Below are 24,869 nucleotides of genomic sequence, written 5' to 3' on the forward strand. Positions count from 1 at the left end.
TTTAATAGCGTCCTGGGTGCCATAGTAACACTGAAAGCATTTGGAAGACGGTTCCGTCTTCAAATGCTTTCAGTACACTTGCGTTTTTCCGGATCCGGAGTGTAATTCCGGCAAGTGGAGTACACGCCGGATCCGGACAACGCAAGTGTGAAAGAGGCCTAAGACAGGTGTCCTTAATGAGGGTGACTAATTGAGTAGAAGTGTCTAACCACTCTGTGGGAGCCAGAACTCTTAATGGTTGGTAGGGGTTCAAATACTTATTTCACTCAATGAAATGCAAATCAGTTGCTATCTTTTATTTAAAGTTATTTTTTCGATTTTCCTTTTGATGTGCTATCTGCCACTGTTACAATAAACCTACCATTGAAATGATACTGTTCTGAGACTTTTCATTTCTTTGTCATTGGACAAACTTACAAAATCAGTGAGGGGTCAAATAATTATTTCCCCCACTGTATATTCACATAAACTATATACGGGTATTCTGTGTGAGCCAATATGTCAGATTTGCAATATGTGGCTTGTAGTAAAAACTGGCTGTTCTTGAAGGTTTTAAAGTCTCAGAAAACCCCTTTACAATATTGTTTAAGATGGGCATGGATGTAATCATTTGACTACATATTTATAAATATGTATAATTTTTTATTTTTACCATAATGCTTGTTGCAGAGGGAGCATTCTGTAAATGCAGCTGTCTTCAGCATATATCTGAATCCTTTGTCGATAACTACATTAGTGTTTTTTAATTTTCATTTCTTCCTCCATAGGCTGTGTGGGCTGGTTGGGGTCATGCCTCAGAGAATCCTAAACTGCCTGAACTTCTCCACAAAAATGGCATTGCTTTTATGGGTAAGATAAAATCTGTTGAGTGAAAGCAACTGAAACTGGTTGTCCTCTTTTTGACAGCTCCCATGATTATGTTGGATTTAGCTGTCTATGTAATGTGTATGATGTCAGCCTGTGACTAAACCTTGAGGGAAGCAAGGATCTTGTGTGCTAGATTGCATCAAGGCTGATCCTTTGTTGTCCCAGAGATAAGTGCCTTCTGGCAGCTGCTTTCTTGCTTTTTCCTACCGCAGTAAACATGGCTGATCTTACATGGTGGGGTCACTGTCTTAAATATGTTGCCATCTCTAGTTAATTACAGCCAATCTGTTTCAATTTCTCATATTGCCATAGACATAAAGGTGTATGCTCCAGACAAGCATATATGGTTGTATACGGTCCCCCAGGTGGGCTAATGAAGGCCTCTGGCTGCCCTGGTATCAGTGGAGTAAATATACTCCCATGTCATCCCCTTTATCCATATACAAGTAGAAGAATGGCTTGTATCTGCTCATACAGCATGCCAGATGCATCCATTTGCCATTCATCGCCTGAGCTCATTCTTCCCTGTTTGATCGGAGTGACATTCATGCTCGCTACTCCATTCAGTTCTGTAGGGCTATTCAGTGCTTGGCTATCTCCGGTAGTCCAAAGGAGTTGAATACAGTGTTGGACGCACATGCATATCTGCCGCACCATTTAAACAGAGCACAGCCCTTGTTCTCGTGATTTCTGCAGTCGTCCCCCTGCCGATCAGATACTTATCCTCTATCCTGTGAATAGGGAATAAGAAGTTTTGGGCTACTTTCACATGATGGTGAAAAAAATTGCCATTAAAAACTGCAGAACGGTTTGGTTTTTTAAAGACTGTATTTTTTTTTGTTTTCTTCACTGATGCCTTTCTGAGAAATGTATGGATGTCATGACGGCCGTTATTCAAAAGGGCTTTGAGAATAGCCTCATAGACTATAATTTTTCTTAAAATGGTCGTGTGACTGCTATTAGGAAAAATGTTTTTCACTGTTGTGTGAATATAGCCTTAATGGGACAACCCATCAATGGAACAGAGCCCGTGACTTGGTATAAGTTTTTTTCCTCTGTATCCTGACATGGATTGGAATAGTTTTCAATGAGAAGGAAGACGCTTTAAGTAATTGTGATATGGCTAATATACACTGCTCAAAAAAATAAAGGGAACACTTAAACAACACAATGTAACTCCAAGTCAATCACACTTCTGTGAAATCAAACTGTCCACTTAGGAAGCAACACTGAGTGACAATCAATTTCACATGCTGTTGTGCAAATGGGATAGACAGGTGGAAATGATAGGCAATTAGCAAGACACCCCCAATAAAGGAGTGGTTCTGCAGGTGGTGACGACACACCACTTCTCAGTTCCTATGCTTTCTGGCTGATGTTTTGGTCACTTTTGAATGCTGGCGGTGCTTTCACTCTAGTGGTAGCATGAGACTGAGTCTACAACCCACACAAGTGGCTCAGGTAGTGCAGCTTATCCAGGATGTCACATCAATGCGAGCTGTGGCAAGAAGGTTTGCTGTGTCTGTCAGCGTAGTGTCCAGAGCATGGAGGCGCTACCAGGAGACAGGCCAGTACATCAGGAGACGTGGAGGAGGCCGTAGGAGGGCAACAATCCAGCAGCAGGACCGCTACCTCCGCCTTTATGCAACGAGGAACAGGAGGAGCACTGCCAGAGCCCTGCAAAATGACCTCCAGCAGGCCACAAATGTGCATGTGTCTGCTCAAACGGTCAGAAACAGACTGCATGAGGGTGATATGAGGGCCCGACGTCCACAGGTGGGGGTTGTGCTTACAGCCCAACACCGTGCAGGACGTTTGGCATTTGCCAGAGAACACCAAGATTGGCAAATTCGCCACTGGCACCCTGTGCTCTTCACAGATGAAAGCAGGTTCACACTGAGCACATGTGACAGACGGGACAGAGTCTTGAGAACGGAGAACGTTCTGCTGCCTTCAACATCCTCCAGCATGACCGGTTTGGCATTGGCTCAGTAATGGTGTGGGGTGGCATTTCTTTGGAGGGCCGCACAGCCCTCCATGTGCTCGCCAGAGGTAGCCTGACTGCCATTTGGTACCGAGATGAGATCCTCTGACCCCTTGTGAGACCATATGCTGGTGCGGTTCCTGCTAATGCAAGACAATGCTAGACCTCATGTGGCTGGAGTGTGTCAGCAGTTCCTGCAAGACGAAGGCATTGATGCTATGGACTGGCCCGCCCGTTCCCCAGACCTGAATCAAATTGAGCACATCTGGGATATCATGTCTCGCTCTATCCACCAACGTCACATTGCACCACAGACTGTCCAGGAGTTGGCAGATGCTTTAGTCCAGGTCTGGGAGGAGATCCCTCAGGAGACCGTCCGCCACCTCATCAGGAGCATGCACAGGCGTTGTAGGGAGGTCATACAGGCACGTGGAGGCCACACACACTACTGAGCCTCATTTTGACTTGTTTTAAGGACATTACATCAAAGTTGGATCAGCCTGTAGTGTGTTTTTCCACTTTAATTTTGAGTGTGACTTCAAATCCAGACCTCCATGGGTTGAAAAATTTGATTTCCATTTTTTTTTATTTTTGTGTGATTTTGTTGTCAGCACATTCAACTATATAAAGAACAAAGTATTTCAGAAGAATATTTAATTAATTCAGATCTAGGATGTGTTATTTTTGTGTTCCCTTTATTTTTTTGAGCAGTGTAGTTTGATGCATATCTTTGACTGCTTATAATATGAATCTCATGACAGGTCCGCCAAGCCAAGCCATGTGGGCATTAGGAGATAAAATTGCATCCTCAATTGTTGCCCAAACAGCTGGAATTCCAACTCTACCTTGGAGTGGCAGTGGTAAGAAGCACTATGAAAAAATGCTTTTGTCTTCATATGATTAAATAATTGCCTTATATACTATAGGATTTTCTTTGTGTAAAGTGTCAGTCTACAAGATTAGTTAAAGAAATCACATCCATCAGGAGAATTTTAGAAGTATGGCACACAGTTTATATTAACAGCATTGTCCAGGAATTTATACAATGATTTATTCAATTTTTTGGAGGTTATGTTTAGCTTTCACTTGCTTTACAATAACTTTTAATATTAAGGGTGTATTAGACGGGCAGATTCGTATGTATCTCAGCATGCTGAAAGATCAAGATTTCATAGAGGCAGATCGTGCTGTCCAATTAAAGTGTGCCACATACAAACTACTCTACAGCATGGCAACAGACGAGCAATGGCATGGCGATCGCTCCTTCCCATGCTACAGAGGAGATGGCTTCATGTAATCGCAGCGGTCTCCTCAGCAAGCAAGCTGGAGATTGCTGGTAGGGAGCGCTTCCCTTCCAACAATCGTCAGCCTTGGATTACAAACTGTACTTCAACTGTGTGACATCGGGAGAGCAGGGAGGGGAGTTGGAGCGTGTAGTGTGGTGCTGGGCTCCTGAAACTCTGCTAACAGCACCTTGGGCTGCTTACTGACCTAATAAGCTTATTTATAAAATCACTACTTTCACACTTGCGCTTTCCCTTTCCACTATTGAGATCCATCAGAGGATCTCAAAAGCGGGGAAAAATTGTTGTTTTGTCCCCATTCATTGTCAATGGGGACAAAACTGAACTGAAGGGAATGGAGTCCTCCAGAATGCATTCCGTTCCATTTCATTGCGTTCCCATGACGCACACAAGCTCTGCAAACAGCGTTTTGAGTGCGTCCTGGGATGCGGAGCAAGACAGATCTAAATTCACCATATGTACAGTTGCAAGAAAAAGTATGTGAACCCTTTGGAATAATATGGATTTCTGCACAAATTGGTCATAAAATATGATCTGATCTTCTAAGTCACAACAATAGACAATCACAGTCTGCTTAAACTAATAACACACAAAGAATTAAATCTTACCATGTTTTTATTGAACACACCATATAAACATTCACAGTGCAGGTGGAAAAAGTATGTGAACCGTTGGATTTATTAACTGGTTAAACCTCCTTTGGCAGCAATAACTTCAACCAAACGTTTCCTGTAGTTGCAGATCAGACGTGCACAACGGTCAGGAGTAATTCTTGACCATTCCTCTTTACAGAACTGTTTCAGTTCAGCAATATTCTAGGGATGTCTGGTGTGAATCGCTTTCTTGAGGTCATGCTACAGCATCTCAATCGGGTTGAGGTCAGGACTCTGACTGGGCCACTACAGAAGGCATATTTTCTAATGTTTAAGCCATTCTGTTGTTGATTTACTTCTATGCTTTGGGTCACTGTCCTATTGCAACCCATCCTCTGTTGAGCTTCAGCTGGTGGACAGATGGCCTTAAGTTCTCCTGCAAAATGTCTTGATAAACTTGGGAATTCATTTTTCCTTCGATGATGGTAATTCATCCAGGCCCTGATGCAGCAAAGCAGCCCCATGTAAACGTGCAGCAAGGTTTTTTTTGGACAGCAGTGGATTCCTCTGTGGTATCCTCCCATGAAATCCATTCTTGTTTAGTGTTTTATATATCGTAGATTCGCTAACAGGGATGTTAGCATATGCCAGAGACTTTTGTAAGTCTTTAGCTGACACTCTAGGACTCTTCTTCACCTCATTGAGCAGTCTGCACTGTGCTCTTGCAGTCATCTTTACAGGACGGCCACTCCTAGGGAGAGTAGCAGCAGTGCTGAACTTTCTCCAGTTATAGACCATTTGTCTTACCATGGACTGATGAACAGCAAGGCTTTTGGAGATACTTTTTTTTAACCCTTTCCAGCTTTATGCAAGTCAACAATTCTTAATCGTAGGTCTTCTGAGAGCTCTTTTGTGTGAGGCATCATTCACATCAGGCAATGCTTCTTGTGAAAAGCAAACCCAGAACTGGTGTGTGTTTTTTATAGGGCAGGGCAGCTGTAACCAACACCTCCAATCTCATCTCATTGATTGGACTCCAGTTGGCTGACATCTCACTCCAATTAGCTCTTGGAGATGTCATTAGTCTAGGGGTTCACATACTTTTTCCACCTGCACTGTGAATGTTTACATGGTGTGTTCAATAAAAATATGGTAACATTTAATTCTTTTGTGTGTTATTAGTTTAAGCAGACTGTGATTGTCTATTGTTGTGACTTAGATGATCAGATCACATTTAATGACCAATTTGTGCAGAAATCCATATCATTCCAAAGGGTTCACATACTTTTTCTTGCGACTGTATATGAGGAGTTTAAAGCAGTAAGAAATAAAAGTTCTAATATATAGCATATTTCTCTTCTAGGTTTAAAAGTAGATTGGCAAGAAAGTGATCTGAAGAAACGCATTTTAAATGTGCCACACGAGGTTTATGAGAAAGGCTATGTCAAAGACGTGGATGATGGACTGAAGGCGAGTCAGTCTCTAATGCCTACAAACTTATAATAATGTTAATGTAACAGATTGCCCTTTTTAGATGTTGCTTATTTATTAGAAAATATGGCCAAGTCTGCCACCCTTCAGTGAAGGCAGTATCACACTATATCCAAAATGTAGTGACATTATCAGACCTTTGTTGCAATAATTAGAAGTTTCACCTTTTTTTTTCATTTTTTTTTCTTCTTCCAGAAATGGTATCATCTGTCCTTCGGCTAAACGGTTTCTGTCAAAGCAAGTAACTGTCACTGCAGTCATGCCCTATTCCATCTTCCTAGCATACCTTTAGCAAGAAGTAGAGAATAGATGGAAGAGAGTATGACTGCGTGATCAGGGAACAGATATAAAAAGATAGAATTATTCTTATTATATATTATTATATATTTTTTTTTTTATGTATACCGGTTGCAAACTTCTTCACTTTAAAGGGAGTCTGTAACCTACCTGACCAGTTTTAAACAGATCACATTGTTCAGTGGGGCACAAAGACATGACACAGATGTTACCCGTGTTTAGTTCTTCAGATGCTTCAAATCGCCCAAAAAGTCATTTTTATCATATGCTAATGAGCTGTCACAAGTGCCCAGGGGCAGAAAGTTTTCTGAAACTGCCCAAGTTCCTCCGCCTCACTTGCGCCTAACTCCGGCCCTCAGTAAGCTCAGGCCAGCCCTGTGGCTCTGTGACATCATATTTCCCTATAGGCTGTTCGCGCATCACTGCCCGGGCATGTGCAGTGTTCTGCCCACTGTGGGCAGAGGGACAGGGATATGGAGTGCGCATGCACCAGTTACTGGCGTGAAATTGGCGCATGCCCGGGCCCGGCAGTGATACGCGAACAGCCTATAGGGAAATATGATGTCACAGAGCCACAGGGCTGGCCTGAGCTTACTGAGGGGTGGAGTTAGGCGCGAGTGAGGCGGGGGAACTTGGGCACTTTCAGAAAACTCTCCGCCCCGGGCACTTGCGACAGCTCATTAGCATATGATAAAAACGACTTTTTGGGCGATTTGAATCATTAGAAGAACTAAACATGGGTAACATCTGTGTCATGACTTTGTGCCCCACTTAACAATGTCACCTGTTTGAAACTGGTCAGGTAGGTGACAGATTCCCTTTAATTGCTGTTACATTAAAGTAATTTAAATACTGAATTATCAGGGGCGTACATAAAGATCTGTTGAATTTCTATTAGGGCTCATTCAGACGGCCGCATGCAATGGAAGGAAAGAAGGCCCCATAGAAGTGAATGGGACAGCATTTAATCTTTAATCCGCAAAAAAAACTGATCCGCATATTTGCAGACAGCATACGGCCATCTGAATGAACCCTTAGTGCAAGGCATTTGTTTAGCAATGTGGGGGCTGACTCTAACCTTTTGGCTGCATGAGGTGGAAATTGAAATTATGCCCCTTTCCACCATGCAAAATTCTCACTCCAAAATCCCAAATTTACCCAAAATGTAGAAAAATTAGCAATTTTCTAAATTTACATTTTTCTGCTTTTAAAACAGAAAGTGATACCTCATAAAATATTTATTGCTTAATATTTCCCATATGTCTACTTTATGTTGGCATCATTTTGGAAATGTCATTTTATTTTTTTAGGACGTTAGAAGGCTTAGAAGTTTAGAAGCAATTCTTAAAATTTTTAAGAAAATTGCCAAAACCCACTTTTTAAGGACCAGTTCAGGTCTGAAGTCACTTTGTGGGGCCTACATAGTGGATACCCCCATAAATGACCCCATTGTAGAAACTACACCCCTCAAGTTACTTAAAACCAATTTTAAAAACTTTGTTAACCCTTTTTAGGCGTTCCACAATAATTAAAGGAAAATGGAGATCAAATTTTAAAATTTCAATTTTTGGGCAGATTTTCCGTTTTAATCCAATTTTTTCTTTAACACATTGAGGGTTAACAGCTAAACAAAACTCAATATTTATTACCTAGATTCTGCGGTTTACAGAAACACCCCACATGTGGTTATAAACTGCTGTATGGGCACACGGCAGGGCGCAGAAGAAAAGGAGCGCCACATGGTTTTTAGATGCCATGTCCCATTCAAAGCCCCCCCTGATAAGTAAAGGTGCTTACAGTAGAAACTCCCGATAAGTGACCCCATTTTGGAAACTAGGGATAAGGTGCCAGTTTTATTGGTACTATTTTGGGGTACATATGATTTTTTGATCATTCATTATAACACTTTATTGGTTGTTTTAGCACCGTTTTTATTTATTTATTTTTACAGCGTTCACTTGAGGGGTTCGGTCAAGTGACATTTTTGTAGAGCAGATTGTTACGGACGCAGCGATACCTAATATGTATACTTTTTATTTATTTATTTTACTTTACACAATAATAACATTTTTGAAACAAAAAAATGATGTTTTAGTGTCTCCATGTTCTGAGAGCTATATTTTTTTTATATTTTTTTGAGCGATTTTCTTATGTAGGGGCTCATTTTTTGCAGGATGAGGTGACTGTTTTATTGGTACCATTTTGTGGGACATACGCCTCTTTGATCACTTTGTGTTGCACTTTTTGTGATGTAAGGTGACAAAAATGCCTTTTTTTTTACACCTTTTTTTTTATTTTTTATGGAGTTTATGGGACTGGGTCGATCATGTGATATTTGATCAAATATGTCTATTTTCTTTTTTCTATTTTTTTTAACCACTTCAGCCCCCAGTGCTTAAACACCCTGAAAGACCAGGCCACTTTTTACACTTCTGACCTACACTACTTTCACCGTTTATTGCTCGGTCATGCAACTTACCACCCAAATGAATTTTACCTCCTTTTCTTCTCACTAATAGAGCTTTCATTTGGTGGTATTTCATTGCTGCTGACATTTTTACTTTTTTTGTTATTAATCGAAATTTAACAATTTTTTTGCAAAAAAATGACATTTTTCACTTTCAGTTGTAAAATTTTGCAAAAAAAACGAGATCCATATAGAAATTTTGCTCTAAATTTATAGTTCTACATGTCTTTGATAAAAAAAAAATGTTTGGGTAAAAAAAAAATGGTTTGGGTAAAAGTTATAGCGTTTACAAACTATGGTACAAAAATGTGAATTTCCGCTTTTTGAAGCAGCTCTGACTTTCTGAGCACCTGTCATGTTTCCTGAGGTTCTACAATGGCCAGACAGTACAAACACCCCACAAATGACCCCATTTCGGAAAGTACACACCCTAAGGTATTCGCTGATGGGCATAGTGAGTTCATAGAACTTTTTATTTTTTGTCACAAGTTAGCGGAAAATGATGATTTTTTTTTTTTTTTTTTTTTACAAAGTCTCATATTCCACTAACTTGTGACAAAAAATAAAAACTTCTATGAACTCACTATGCCCATCACGAAATACCTTGGGGTCTCTTCTTTCCAAAATGGGGTCACTTGTGGGGTAGTTATACTGCCCTGGCATTCTAGGGGCCCAAATGTGTGGTAAGGAGTTTGAAATCAAATTCTGAAAAAAATGACCTGTCAAATCCGAAAGGTGCTCTTTGGAATATGGGCCCCTTTGCCCACCTAGGCTGCAAAAAAGTGTCACACATCTGGTATCTCCGTACTCAGGAGAAGGTGGGGAATGTGTTTTGGGGTGTCATTTTATATATACCCATGCTGGGTGAGAGAAATATCTTGGCAAAAGACAACTTTTCCCATTTTTTTATACAAAGTTGGCATTTGACCAAGATATTTATCTCACCCAGCATGGGTATATATAAAATGACACCCCAAAACACATTCCCCACCTTCTCCTGAGTACGGAGATACCAGATGTGTGACACTTTTTTGCAGCCTAGGTGGGCAAAGGGGCCCATATTCCAAAGAGCACCTTTCGGATTTGACAGGTCATTTTTTTCAGAATTTGATTTCAAACTCCTTACCACACATTTGCGCCCCTAGAATGCCAGGGCAGTATAACTACCCCACAAGTGACCCCATTTTGGAAAGAAGAGACCCCAAGGTATTCGCTGATGGGCATAGTGAGTTCATGGAAATTTTTATTTTTTGTCACAAGTTAGTGGAATATGAGACTTTGTATGAAAAAAAAAAAAAAAAAAAAAATCATCATTTTCCACTAACTTGTGACAAAAAATAAAAAATTCTAGGAACTTGCCATGCCCCTCACGGAATACCTTGGGGTGTCTTCTTTCCAAAATGGGGTCACTTGTGGGGTAGTTATACTGCCCTGGCATTTTCCAGGGGCCCTAATGTCTGGTAAGTAGGTAAATGACCTGTGAAATCCGAAAGGTGCTCTTTGGAATGTGGGCCCCTTTGCCCACCTAGGCTGCAAAAAAGTGTCACACATCTGGTATCTCCGTACTCAGGAGAAGGTGGGGAATGTGTTTTGGGGTGTCATTTTATATATACCCATGCTGGGTGAGAGAAATATCTTGGCAAAAGACAACTTTTCCCATTTTTTTATACAAAGTTGGCATTTGACCAAGATATTTATCTCACCCAGCATGGGTATATATAAAATGACACCCCAAAACACATTCCCCACCTTCTCCTGAGTACGGAGATACCAGATGTGTGACACTTTTTTGCAGCCTAGGTGGGCAAAGGGGCCCATATTCCAAAGAGCACCTTTCGGATTTGACAGGTCATTTTTTTCAGAATTTGATTTCAAACTCCTTACCACACATTTGCGCCCCTAGAATGCCAGGGCAGTATAACTACCCCACAAGTGACCCCATTTTGGAAAGAAGAGACCCCAAGGTATTCGCTGATGGGCATAGTGAGTTCATGGAAATTTTTATTTTTTGTCACAAGTTAGTGGAATATGAGACTTTGTATGAAAAAAAAAAAAAAAAAAAAATCATCATTTTCCACTAACTTGTGACAAAAAATAACAAATTCTAGGAACTTGCCATGCCCCTCACGGAATACCTTGGGGTGTCTTCTTTCCAAAATGGGGTCACTTGTGGGGTAGTTATACTGCCCTGGCATTTTCCAGGGGCCCTAATGTGTGGTAAGTAGGTAAATGACCTGTGAAATCCGAAAGGTGCTCTTTGGAATGTGGGCCCCTTTGCCCACCTAGGCTGCAAAAAAGTGTCACACATCTGGTATCTCCGTACTCAGGAGAAGGTGGGGAATGTGTTTTGGGGTGTCATTTTACATATACCCATGCTGGGTGAGAGAAATATCTTGGCAAAAGACAACTTTTCCCATTTTTTTTTATACAAAGTTGGCATTTGACCAAGATATTTATCTCACCCAGCATGGGTATATGTAAAATGACACCCCAAAACATATTCCCCAACTTCTGCTGAATACGGAGATACCACATGTGTGACACTTTTTTGCAGCCTCGGTGGGCAAAGGTGCCCAAATTCCTTTTAGGAGGGCATTTTTAGACATTTGGATACCAGACTTCTTCTCACGCTTTGGGGCCCCTAAAATGCCAGGGCAGTATAAATACCCCACATGTGACCCCATTTTGGAAAGAAGACACCCCAAGGTATTCAATGAGGGGCATGGCGAGTTCATTGAAAAAAAGAATTTTGGCACAAGTTAGCGGAAATAGATTTTTTTGATTTTGTTCTCACAAAGTCTCCCTTTCCGCTAACTTGGGACAAAAATTTCAATCTTTCATGGACTCAATATGCCCCTCAGCGAATACCTTGGGGTGTCTTCTTTCCAAAATGGTGTTATTTGTGGGGTGTTTGTACTGCCCTGGCATTTGAGGGTCTCCGCAATCATTACATGTATGCCCAGCATTAGGAGTTTCTGCTATTCTCCTTATATTGAGCATACGGGTAATGAGATTTTTTTTTTCCGTTCAGGCTCTGGGCTGAAAGAAAAAAATGAACGGCACAGATTTCTTCATTCGCATCGATCAATGTGGATGAAAAAATCTCTGCCAAAAAAAGAAAAAGGAGGGGAAAGGCGTCTGCCAGGACATAGGAGCTCCGCCCAACATCCATACCCACTTCAGCTCGTATGCCCTGGCAAACCAGATTTCTCCATTCACATCAATCGATGTGGATGAATAAATCATTGCCGGGATTTTTTTTTTTATATATACAAAGTGTTTGCCAAAGTATATTAACACCGCCACCTCCTCAGCTCATATGCCTCGGCAAACGTATCTTTTACTGCAGAGGAGAAATCTCGTCTTGCAGCGCCGCATACACCGACTTGCGTGTAATCTGACAGCAGCGCAATGCTTCTGTCCGAATGCACATCAGTGCTGCAGCTAGTCGATCGGTTGGTCCACCTGAAAGGTAAAAAAAACAAAACAAAAAAGAAAAAACCAGGCCGCAAAGCAATAACTTTATTAACTGTTGAACAGAACATAGAAACTTTTTTTAAACTTTTTTAACTGAACATTTAACTTTTTTACTTACCGGTATTTTTTTTTTTGTTTAGTTTTTTTTACCTTTTATAGAACAAACCTCTCCTTCCCCATGGGACAATGTGCAAAGCGCAAATCGCCCAAAGATGTGGCGAAGTACGTTATGCACTTTATCCCAGGTGAAAGGAGAGGTTTGCAGCAGCTGTGAGTGAATGGGCCCTAATAGCCCTGTGTGCCTGTCCTGGTGAGATGTGATCCCTATGCTAGGTGTACCTGTGTGTGGTACTTCCGGAAACACTCTCCATAGCATAGGGCAGGGTGGTCAGCACAGTCAGGACAGAAATAGCGGGTGTCACGCCTTATTCCACTCCTGCTACAGACACGACATCTTTTTCGGGGTGACGGTTGGGTTGAGGTACCAGGAACGACACTGGGGAAATGTCGCTCGTGTAGACGGCTAACTACACTGGTGGATGGGGCCACGGAACCTCCTGGGTAAAGGAGGTTCTCGATGATCTCTTCCTGGAATTTGAGGAAGGATCCTGTTCTCCCAGCCTTACTGTAGAGAACAAAACTATTGTAGAGCGCCAATTGAATTAAATATCCAGACACCTTCTTATACCAGCGTCTGGTTCTGCGGGAAACTAAATACGGAGACAACATCTGGTCATTGAAGTCCACCCCTCCCATGAGCGCATTATAGTCGTGGACACAGAGGGGCTTTTCAATGACACGGGTTGCTCGCTCAATTTGGATTGTCGTGTCTGCGTGAATGGAGAGCATGTAAACGTCACGCTTGTCTCTCCATTTCACCGCGAGCAGTTCTTCGTTACACAAGGCAGCCCTCTGCCCCCTTGCAAGACGGGTGGTTACAAGCCGTTGGGGGAAGCCCACGCGACTAGTTCGCGCGGTGCCACAGGCGCAAATCCGTTCTAGAAACAAATGCCTAAAGACGGCCACACTTGTGTAGAAATTGTCCACATAAAGATGGTACCCCTTGCCGAATAAGGGTGACACCAAGTCCCAGACTGTCTTCCCACTGCTCCCCAGGTAGTCAGGGCAACCGACCGGCTCCAGGGTCTGATCTTTTCCCTCATAGATCCGAAATTTGTGGGTATAGCCTGTGGCCCTTTCACAGAGCTTATACAATTTGACCCCATACCGGGCACGCTTGCTTGGGATGTATTGTTTGAAGCCAAGGCGCCCGGTAAAATGTATTAGGGACTCGTCTACGCAGATGTTTTGCTCAGGGGTATACAAATCTGCAAATTTCAGGTTGAAATGGTCTATGAGGGGCCGAATTTTGTGGAGCCGGTCAAAAGCAGGGTGGCCTCTGGGACGGGAGGTGGTATTGTCGCTAAAATGCAGAAAACGTAGGATGGTCTCAAATCGTGTCCTGGACATAGCAGCAGAGAACATGGGCATGTGATGAATTGGGTGCGTTGACCAATATGACCGCAATTCATGCTTTTTTGTCAGGCCCATGTTGAGGAGAAGGCCCAAAAAAATTTTAAGTTCGGAAACTTGGACTGGTTTCCACCGGAAAGGCTGGGCATAATAGCTTCCCGGGTTAGCGGTTATAAATTGTGTGGCATACTGGTTGGTCTCTGCCACGACTAAGTCCAAGAGCTCCGCAGTCAAGAACAGCTCAAAAAATCCCAGGGCCGAACCGATTTGAGCCGTCTCAACCCGAACTCCAGACTGGGCGGTGAAAGGGGGAACTACTGGTGCGGCTGAAGTTGGTGACTGCCAATCAGGATTTGCCAGCACCTCAGGGACTCTAGGGGCTCTACGGGCCCGTCTTTGCGGTGGCTGCGACGGGGTAACTATTGCACGTGCCACCGTACCAGCTTCAACTGCCCTTCTGGTGCTCGCTACTTCACCATGTTGTACGGCAGTGCTGGTACTAGGTCCAGGAAGGGCTGCGCTGCTGGTGTATGCCTCACCACGTGATCCGGCAGCGACAGCCCCACTCTGCTGCTCTTGAAGCGGATCCTGCGTAACCTGTGGTCTAGCGACATGGGGCCGGGTACGCCTGGTGCTGCCAGGGACCTCCACCTCCTCGTCCGAACTTTGGGTCAGAGAGCCACTGCTTTCCACAGGTTCATATTCTGACCCGCTAGATTCGTCAGATGAGGGTTCCCACTCCTCATCCGACTGGGTCAGAATCCTGTAGGCCTCTTCAGAAGAATACCCCCTGTTTGACATTTTTGACTACTAAATTTAGGGGTATTCCCTGAGACTACCCAAGAAAAAAAGCAAACCTGTCTTACAAAGGGGAGGCTAGCGAAGTACCGGAGGCTGCTGCGGTTGATAAAAAATATCAAAACTGATTTTTTTTATCGCCGCAGTGCGTGTAAAATGAATGTGCAGTGATCAAAAAATATATATTTTTTGTCACTGCGGTGGGGCGGGCGTGGGTGAACGCACGTGTGGGCGACCGATCAGGCCTGATCGGGCAAACACTGCGTTTTGGGTGGAGGGCGAGCTAAGGTGACACTAATACTATTATAGATCTGACCGTGATCAGTTTTGATCACTTACAGATACTATAAAAGTACAAATGCTGATTAGCGATACGCTAAACAGCGAATAAAAGTGACTGCGGTGCGGTGGGGTGGGCGCTAACTGACGCTAACTACCTAACCAAGGGGCCTAAACTATCCCTAAAACCTAACAGCCAATACCAGTGAAAAAAAAAAAGTGACAGTTTACACTGATCACTTTTTTTCCTTTCACTAGTGATTGACAGGGGCGATCAAAGGGGTGATCAAAGGGTTAATTGGGGTGCAGGTGGGTGATCTGGGGCTAAGGTGTAGTGTTGGTGTACTCACAGTTCAGTCTGCTCCTGTGCTGGATCCAACCGACGAAAAGGACCAGCACAGGAGCAGACAAGCCATATAACAGATCATATTTACTAATATGATCTGTTATATGACTTTGGATTGGATTTTTTGAAAATCGCCAGCCTGCCAGCCAATGATCGTGGCTGGCAGGCTGGTGACGAAATACTTCTTTTAATTTTGCCGGCCCGCGATGCGCATGCGCGGGCCGGCTTTGAGCGAAATCTCGCGTCTCGCGAGATGACGCGTATATGCGTGACTCTGCGCAGCGCTGCCACCTCCGGAACGCAATCCTGCGTTAGGCGGTCCGGAGGTGGTTAATTAACACTTTATTTTTTTATTTTACATTTTTCGTCCCCCATAAGGTCATACAAGACCTCTGGGGGACATTTAACTTCACATTTTATTTTTTTTTCCCACTGTTGATTTCTCCTGTAACTGGGGCTGACATAGTAGCCCCAGTTACAGGAGAAATACACCCCCCCAGAGAGGCTGTACAGCCTCAGAGCAGGGCTGATCGAGGTCTCTGAAAGACCTCTCAGCTCCTGCACTCTCCCAGCCGCGGCGGTCACATGACCGCCGGGCCGGAACAGGAAGCGAATAGCGCTTCCTGCACTGTATACACAACAGTACAGTACTATTTAACTGGTACTGTATGACACCATGGATTTGATGGATAGCAGATCCAAACGTAGTACTCAACATGCACAAGTTTTATATATATATATGTCGGGTCCATAAATATTGGGACATCGACACAATTCTAACATTTTTGGCCCTTTACACCACAAAGGATTTGAAATGAAAACTAACAAGATATGCTTTTACTGCAAACTGTCAGCTTTAATTTGAGGGTATTTACATTCAAATCAGGTGAATAGTGTAGGAATTACAACAGTTTGCATATGTGCCTCCCACTTGTTGAGGGACTAAAAGTAATGGGGCAGAATAATCATAAATCAAACTTTCACTTTTTAATACTTGGTTGCAAATCCTTTTCAGTCAATTACAGCCTGAAGTCTGGAACGCATAGACATCACCAGACGCTGGGTTTCATCCTTGGTGATGCTCTACTGCAACTGCTTTCAGTTCCTGCTTGTTCATGGGGCATTTTCCCTTCAGTTTTGTCTTCAGCAAGTGAAATGCATGCTCAATTGGATTCAGGTCAGGTGATTGACTTGGCCATTGCATAACATTCCACTTCTTTCCCTTAAAAAACTCTTTGGTTACTTTTGCAGTATTCTTTGGGTCATTGTCCATCTGCACTGTGAAGCGCCATCCAATGAGTTCTGAAGCATTTGGCTGAATACGAGCAGATAATTATTGACCGAAACACTTCAGAATTCATTCTGCTGCTTTTGTCAGCAGTCACATCATCAATAAATACAAGAGAACCAGTTCCATTGGCAGCCATACATGCCCACGCCATGGCACTACCATCACCATGCTTCACTGTTGAGTTGGTATACTTAGGATCATGAGCAGTTCCTTTCCTTCTCCATACTCTTCTCTTCCCATCACTCTGGTACAAGTTGATCTTGGTCTCATCTGTCCATAGGATGTTGTTCCAGAACTGTGAAGGCTTTTTTAGATGTCGTTTGGCAAACTCTAATCTGGCCTTCCTGTTTTTGAGGCTCACCAGTGGTTTACATCTTGTGGTGAACCCTTTGTATTCACTCTGGTGAAGTCTTCTCTTGATTGTTGACTTTGACACACATACACCTACCTCCTGGAGAGTGTTCTTGATCTGGCCAATTGTTGTGAAGGGTGTTTTCTTCACCAGGGAAAGAATTCTTCGGTCATCCACCACAGTTGTTTTCCGTGGTCTTCCTGGTCTTTTGGTGTTGCTGAGCTCACCGGTGCGTTCCTTCTTTTTAAGGCTACTTTCACACTAGCGTTCGGGGTTCCGCTTATGAGTTCCGTTTGAAGGCTCTCACAAGCTGCCCCGAACGGATCCGTAGAGCCCCAATGCATTCTGAGTGGATGCGGATCCGCTCAGAATGCATCAGGATGGCTCCGCTTGGCCTCCGTTCCCCTCAGCAGGCGGACATCCGAACGCAGCTTGCAGCGTTCGGGTGTCCGCCTGGCCGTGCGGAGCCAAATGGATCCGTCCAGACTTACAATGTAAGTCAATGGAGACGGATCCGTTTGAAGTTGACACAATATGGTGCAATTTCAAACGGATCCGTCCCCCATTGACTTTCAATGTAAAGTCTGGACGGATCCGTCTGACTAACTTTCACACTTAGAATTTTTTCTGAACTATAATGCAGACGGATCCGTTCTGAACGGATCCCAACGTTTGCATTATAGGAGCGGATCCGTCTGTGCAGACACCAGACGGATCCGCTCTGAACGCAAGTGTGAAAGTAGCCTTATGTTTCAAACGGTTGTTTTGGCCACACCTAATGTTTTTGCTATCTCTCTGTGTTGTTTTTTTTTTTTCTTCAGCCTAATGATGGCTTGCTTCACTGATAGTGACAGCTCTTTGCATCTCATCTTGAGAGTTGACAGCAACAGATTCCAAATGCAAATAGCACACTTGAAATGAACTCTGGACCTTTTATCTGCTCATTGTAATTGGGATAATGAGGGAATAACACACACCTGGCCATGGAACAGCTGAGAAGCCAATTGTCCAATTACTTTTGGTCCTTTAACAAGTGGGAGGCACATATGCAAACTGTTGTAATTCCTATGCCGTTCACCTGATTTGGATGTAAATACCCTCAAATTAAAGCTGACAGTCTGCAGATAAAGCACATCTTGTTCGTTTTCATTTCAAATCCTTTGGTCTATATGGCCAAAAATGTTAAAATTGTGTCTATGTCCCAATATTTATGAAGCTGACTGTGCGTGTGTGTGTATGTATGTAATATACAGGGTGGGCCATTTATATGGATACACCTTAATAAAATGGGAATGGTTGGTGATATTAACTTCCTGTTTGTGGCACATTAGTATATGTGAGGGGGGAAACTATTCAAGATGGGTGGTGACCATGGCGGCCATTTTGAAGTCGGCCATTTTGAATCCAACTTTTGTTTTTTCAATAGGAAGTGGGTCATGTGACACATCAAACTTATTGGGAATTTCACAAGAAAAACAATAGTTTGCTTGGTTTTAACGTAACTTTATTCTTTCATGAGTTATTTACAAGTTTCTGACCACTTATAAAATGTGTTCAATGTGCTGCCCATTGTGTTGGATTGTCAATGCAACCCTCTTCTCCCACTCTTCACACACTGATAGCAACACCGCAGGAGAAATGCTAGCACAGGCTTCCAGTATCCGTAGTTTCAGGTGCTGCACATCTCGTATCTTCACAGCATAGACAATTGCCTTCAGATGACCCCAAAGATAAAAGTCTAAGGGGGTCACTGGATATGCGAAATTGCTACATGATGATGTGTTTCCCTCTTTATGCACTGAAGCTGGCACGTTCCCTGAGTTTTTCCAGCAAGATGGTGCACCCACCACCACATTATGGGTGTCAGGTCCGAGCATTCCTAGATGAACAGTTTCCTGGAAAGTGGATTAGTCGTCGTGGGCCAGTTGAATGGCCCCCAAGGTCTCCCGATCTGACCCCCTTAGACTTTTATCTTTGTGGTCATCTGAAGGCAATTGTCTATGCTGTGAAGATACAGGATGTGCAGCACCTGAAACTACGGATACTGGAAGCCTGTGCTAGCATTTCTCCTGCGGTGTTGCTATCAGTGTGTGAAGAGTGGGAGAAGAGGGTTGCATTGACAATCCAACACAATGGGCAGCACATTGAACACATTTTATAAGTGGTCAGAAACTTGTAAATAACTCATGAAAGAATAAAGTTATGTTAACCACTTCCCATCTGGGCCCTTTGCCCCCTTCCTGACCAGGCCAAATTTTGCAAAACTGACATATCTCACTTTATGTGGTAATAACTTTGGAACGCCTTTATTTATCCAAGTCATTCAGAGATTGTTTTCTCGTGACACATTGTACTTCATGATAGTCATAAATTTGAGTCAAAATATTTCACCTTTATTTATGAAAAAATCCCAAATTTACCCAAAAATTTGAAAAATTCGCAATTTTCTAAATTTCAATTTCTCTGCTTTTAAAACAGAAAGTGATACCTCATAAAATATTTATTATTATTTAACATTCCCCATATGTCTACTTTATGTTGGCATCATTTTGGAAATGTCATTTTATTTTTTTAGGACGTTAGAAGGCTTAGAAGTTTAGAAGCAATTCTTCAAATTTTTAAGAAAATTGCCAAAACCCACTTTATAAGGACCAGTTCAGGTCTGAAGTCACTTTGTGGGGCCTACATAGTGGATACCCCCATAAATGACCCCATTGTAGAAACTACACCCCTCAAGATATTCAAAACCGATTTTACAAACTTTGTTAACCCTTTAGGCGTTCCACAAGAATTAAAGGAAAATGGAGATCAAATTTTTAAATTTCACTTTTTTGGCAGATTTTCCATTTTAATCAATTTTTTTCTTTAACACATCGATGGTTAACAGCCAAACAAAACTCAATATTTATTACCCAGATTCTGCGGTTTACAGAAACACCCCACATGTGGTCGTAAACTGCTGTATGGGCACACGGCAGGGTGCAGAAGATAAGGAACTCCACATGGTTTTTAGATGCCATGTCCCATTTGAAGCCCCCTGATGCACCCTTACAGTAGAAACTCCCAAGAAGTGACCCCATTTTGGAAACTAGGGGATAAGGTGCCAGTTTTATTAGTACTATTTTTGGGTACATATGATTTTTTGATCATTCATTATAACACTTTATGGGGCAAGGTGACCAGAAAATTGGTTGTTTTAGCACAGTTTCTATTTATTTATTTTTACAGCGTTCACCTGAGGGGTTCAGTCAAGTGACATTTTTATAGAGCAGATTGTTACGGACGTGGCGATACCTAATATGTATACTTTTTCTCATTTATTAAAGTTTTACACAATAATAGCATTTTTGAAACCAAAAAATTATGTTTTAATGTGTCCATGTTCTGAGAGCTATAGTTTTTTTATTTTTTGAGAGATTTTCTTATGTAGGGGCTCATTTTTTGCGGGATGAGGTGACGGTTTTATTGGTACTATTTTGTGGGACATACGCGTTTTTGATCACTTGGTGTTGCACCTTTTGTGATGCAAGGTGACAAAAATTGCTTGTTTTGACAGTTTTTTTTATTTATTTTTTACGGTGTTCACCCGAGGGGTTAGGTCATGTGATATTTTTATAGAGCTGGTTTTTACGGACGCGGCAATACTAAATATGTCTATTTTATTTTATTTTTTCTATTTTTAATTTTTTTTTTTTATTCCTTACTTGGGATTTTTTTTTTTTTACATGTGAAACTTTTTTTTATTTTATTTTTTCAACCCTTTATTTTATTTTTATTTTATTTTACACTTTTCGTCCCCCATAAGGTCATACAAGACCTCTGGGGGACATTTACTTCACTTTTTCATTTTTTTTTCACAGTTGATTTCTCCTGTAACTGGGGCTGACATAGTAGCCCCAGTTACAGGACAAATGCACCCCTAGAGAGGCTGTACAGCAGCAATCCTGCGCTGTACAGCCTCACAGCAGGGCTGATCGAGGTCTCGGAGAGACCTCACACAGCCCCTGCACACAGCCCCTGCACACAGCCTACACACGCTGTGTCTGCAGCGATCGTGAAGGCAGGGACACCTGGGCATTGTCCCTGCCTTGTCTTAGGGTTGCCCTGCTGTCACTGACAGCGGGCAACCCGATCAGCAGCTGCACGATTAGCGTGCAGCTGCTATTTCTGACAGGACGTTTTAAAACGTGCTGTCAGAAATAGACGTCCACCCATAGGACGTTTATATCCTATGGGCGGACGTGAGGCGGTTAAAACCAAGCACACCATTGTTTTTCTTGTGAAGTTCCCAATAAGTTTGATGTGTCACATGACCCTCTTCCTATTGAAAAAACAAAAGTTGGATTCAAAATGGCCGACTTCAAAATGGCCGCCATGGTCACCACCCATCTTGAAAAGTTTCCCCCCTCACATATACTAATGTGCCACAAACAGGAAGTTAATATCACCAACCATTCCCATTTTAATAAGGTGTATCCATATAAATGTCCCACCATGTATGTATGTATGTATGTATGTATGTATGTGTATATATATATTTTATATTATATTATATTATATTATATTTTATTTTTTTTAATTATATTTTATTATTTAAAAAAAAAGTCGCCACCTGGATTTAACTAAGCAAATAGTTATGAGCCTCCTATTGTATAATTACTGCATGGGCGATTATCTTTCAGCAGGCAATAAGTTATTTAATACCAACTAGTGCAATGAGATGCTTCTCATTTCCTAAACAACCATATCGAAAGACACATCTCGTGGTCGTGGAAAAGATGTTAGTCTGTTTGAGAAGGGTCAAATCATTGGCATGCATCAAGCAGAGAAAACATCTAAGGAGATTGCAGAAACTACTAAAATTGGGTTAAGAACTGTCCAACGCATTATTAAAAACTGTAAGGATAGTGGGGACCCATCGTATTTGAGAAAGTGGCGGGGAAAAAATCCTGAATGATGGTGATCGGCGATCACTTAAACGTTTGGTGAAATCAAATTGAAGAAAAACAGTAGAACTCAGGGCTATGTTTTTAATAGTGAAAGTAAGAGCATTTACACACCTACAATGCGAAGGGAACTCAAGGCATTGGGACTGAATAGTGGTTTTCTTACGGCTACACAACTGATCAGTGAGGCAAACCAGAAAAAAATGCTTCAATTTGCTAGGGAGCATAAAGATTGGACACTGGAGCAATAAAGGAAGAAGGTCATGTGATCTGAGTCCAGATTTGCCCAGTTCCAGAGTGATGGGTGCATCGGGGTAAGAAGAGAGGCAGATGAAGTGATGCACCCATCATGCCTAGTGCCTACTGTACAAGCCTGTGGGGGCAGTGCTATGATCTGGGGTTGCTGCAGTTGGTCAGTCTAGGTTCAGCAACAGTATGTGCTCTGAGAATGAGGTCAGCTGACTACCTGAACATACTGAATGACCAGGTTATTCCATCAATGGATTTTTTTTCTTCCCTGATGGCACGGGCATATTCCAAGATGACAATACCAGGATTCATCGGGCTCAAATTGTGAAAGAGTGGTTAAGGGAGCATGAGACATCATTTTCACACATGGATTGGCCACCACAGAGTCCAGACCTTAACCCCATTGAGAATATTTGAGATGTGCTGGAGAAGGCTGTGCGCAGCAGTCAGACTCTACCGTCATCAATGCAAGATGTTGGTGAAAAATTAATGCAACACTGGATGGAAATAAATCTTGTGACATTACAGAAGCTTATCGAATGTGTGCCGTAATCAAAGCTAAAGGCGGTCCAACAAAATATTAGTGTGTGACTTTTTTTTGTGTGTGTGTGTGTGTGTGTATATATGTGTATATATGTGTGTGTGTATATATATATATATATATATATATATATATATATATATATATATATATATATATATATATAATGTGTATGTATATAGAAGGCGAAAGTCCAACGGGAGCACCAACCTAAAAAGTGGGTGCAATGTCCAAAATGGGGTAGCGGCAATCCCCAATAGTATAAAATAGAGAAAGCAGGACTGCACTCCAAGTTGTGATGAAAATCAAAGAAGTTTTATTCACCCTGGGTGAATAAAACTTTGATTTTCATCACAACTTGGAGTGCAGTCCTGCTTTCTCTATTAATTATATATATATATATATATATATATATATATATATATATATACAGTACAGACCAAAGGTTTGGACACACCTTCTCATTCAAAGAGTTTTCTTTATTTTCATGACTATGAAGGCATCAAAACTATGAATTAAGGCTACTTTCACACTAGCGTTCGGGGCTCCGCTTGTGAGCTCCGTTTGAAGGGGCTCACAAGCTGCCCCGAACGCATCCGTACTGCCCTAATGCATTCTGAGTGGATGCGGATCCGCTCAGAATGCATCAGTCTGGCAGCGTTCAGCCTCCGCTCCGCTCAGCAAGCGGACACCCGAACGCTGCTTGCAACGTTCGGATGTCCGCCTGGCCGTGCGGAGGCAAACGGATCCGTCCAGACTTACAATGTAAGTCAATGGGGACGGATCCGTTTGAAGATGACACAATATGGCTCAATTTTCAAACGGATCCGTCCCCATTGACTTTCAATGTAAAGTCTGGACGGATCCATCTGAACTACTTTCACACTTAGAATTTTTTCTAAGCTATAATGCAGACGGATCTGTTCTGAACGAATCCAAACGTCTGCATTATAGGAGCGGATACGTCTGTGCAGACAGCAGACGGATCCGCTCTGAACGCAAGTGTGAAAGTAGCCTAACACATGTGGAATTATATACATAACAAACAAGTGTGAAACAACTGAAAATATGTCATATTCTAGGTTCTTCAAAGTAGCCACCTTTTTCTTTGATTACTGCTTTGCACACTCTTGGCATTCTCTTGATGAGCTTAAATAGGTAGTCCCCTGAAATGGTCTTCCAACAGTCTTGAAGGAGTTCCCAGAGATGCTTAGCACTTGTTGGCCCTTTTGCCTTCACTCTGCGGTCCAGCTCACCCCAAACCATCTCGATTGGGTTCAGGTCTGGTGACTGTGGAGGCCAGGTCATCTGGCGCAGCACCCCATCACTCTCCTTCATGGTCAAATAGCCCTTACTTTCAAAGTTTTCCCAATTTTTCGGCTGACTGACTGACCTTCATTTCTTAAAGTAATGATGGCCACTCGTTTTTCTTTACTTGGCTGCTTTTTTCTTGCCATAATACAAATTCTAACAGTCTATTCAGTAGGACTATCAGCTGTGTATCCACCTGACTTCTCCTCAACGCAACTGATGGTCCCAACCCCATTTATAAGGCAAGAAGTCCCACTTATTATACCTGACAGGGCACACCTGTGAAGTGAAAACCATTTCAGGGGACTACCTCTTGAAGCTCATCAAGAGAATGCCAAGAGTGTGCAAAGCAGTAATCAAAGCAAAAGGTGGCTACTTTGAAGAACCTAGAATATTACATATTTTCAGTTGTTTCACACTTGTTTGTTATGTATATAATTCCACATGTGTTAATTCATAGTTTTGATGCCTTCAGTGTGAATCTACAATTTTCATAGTCATGAAAATAAAGAAAACTCTTTGAATGAGAAGGTGTGTCCAAACTTTTGGTCTGTACTGTGTGTGTGTGTGTGTGTGTGTGTGTGTGTGTATATATATATATATGACATACGCCATCTAGTGGACAGGATCCATCTCCGCAGAGTTGGTACCTTCTCCAGATGCTGATTTATGTAGGATTTACCTACTGCGGCTTAATATACTACATAGGAAAGCGTTTAGCCTATTGAATGTATGCACGAACGGCACTTATGCAACCGTTGGGCAATGTTGCCCTCTATCAAGATGGTGCCTGTAGTGTAATT

At 42.3% G+C, this 24,869-nt stretch overlaps 1 protein-coding gene across 1 annotated transcript in view; it reads left to right on the top strand.

Annotated features, from left to right (window-relative positions):
- The window catches only part of ACACA (acetyl-CoA carboxylase alpha), a 993,014-nt gene that overhangs the window by 100,423 nt on the left and 867,722 nt on the right, over positions 1-24,869 (top strand). Inside the window, exons 6-8 of the mRNA XM_040424192.1 lie at positions 768-849; positions 3,613-3,711; positions 6,112-6,218. Of these exons, the coding sequence (XP_040280126.1) occupies positions 768-849; positions 3,613-3,711; positions 6,112-6,218 (288 nt within the window). The remainder of the gene's footprint in view (positions 1-767; positions 850-3,612; positions 3,712-6,111; positions 6,219-24,869) is intronic.

This window comes from Bufo bufo, chromosome 3, assembly GCF_905171765.1.
Source record: "Bufo bufo chromosome 3, aBufBuf1.1, whole genome shotgun sequence".
NCBI lineage: Eukaryota > Metazoa > Chordata > Amphibia > Anura > Bufonidae > Bufo > Bufo bufo.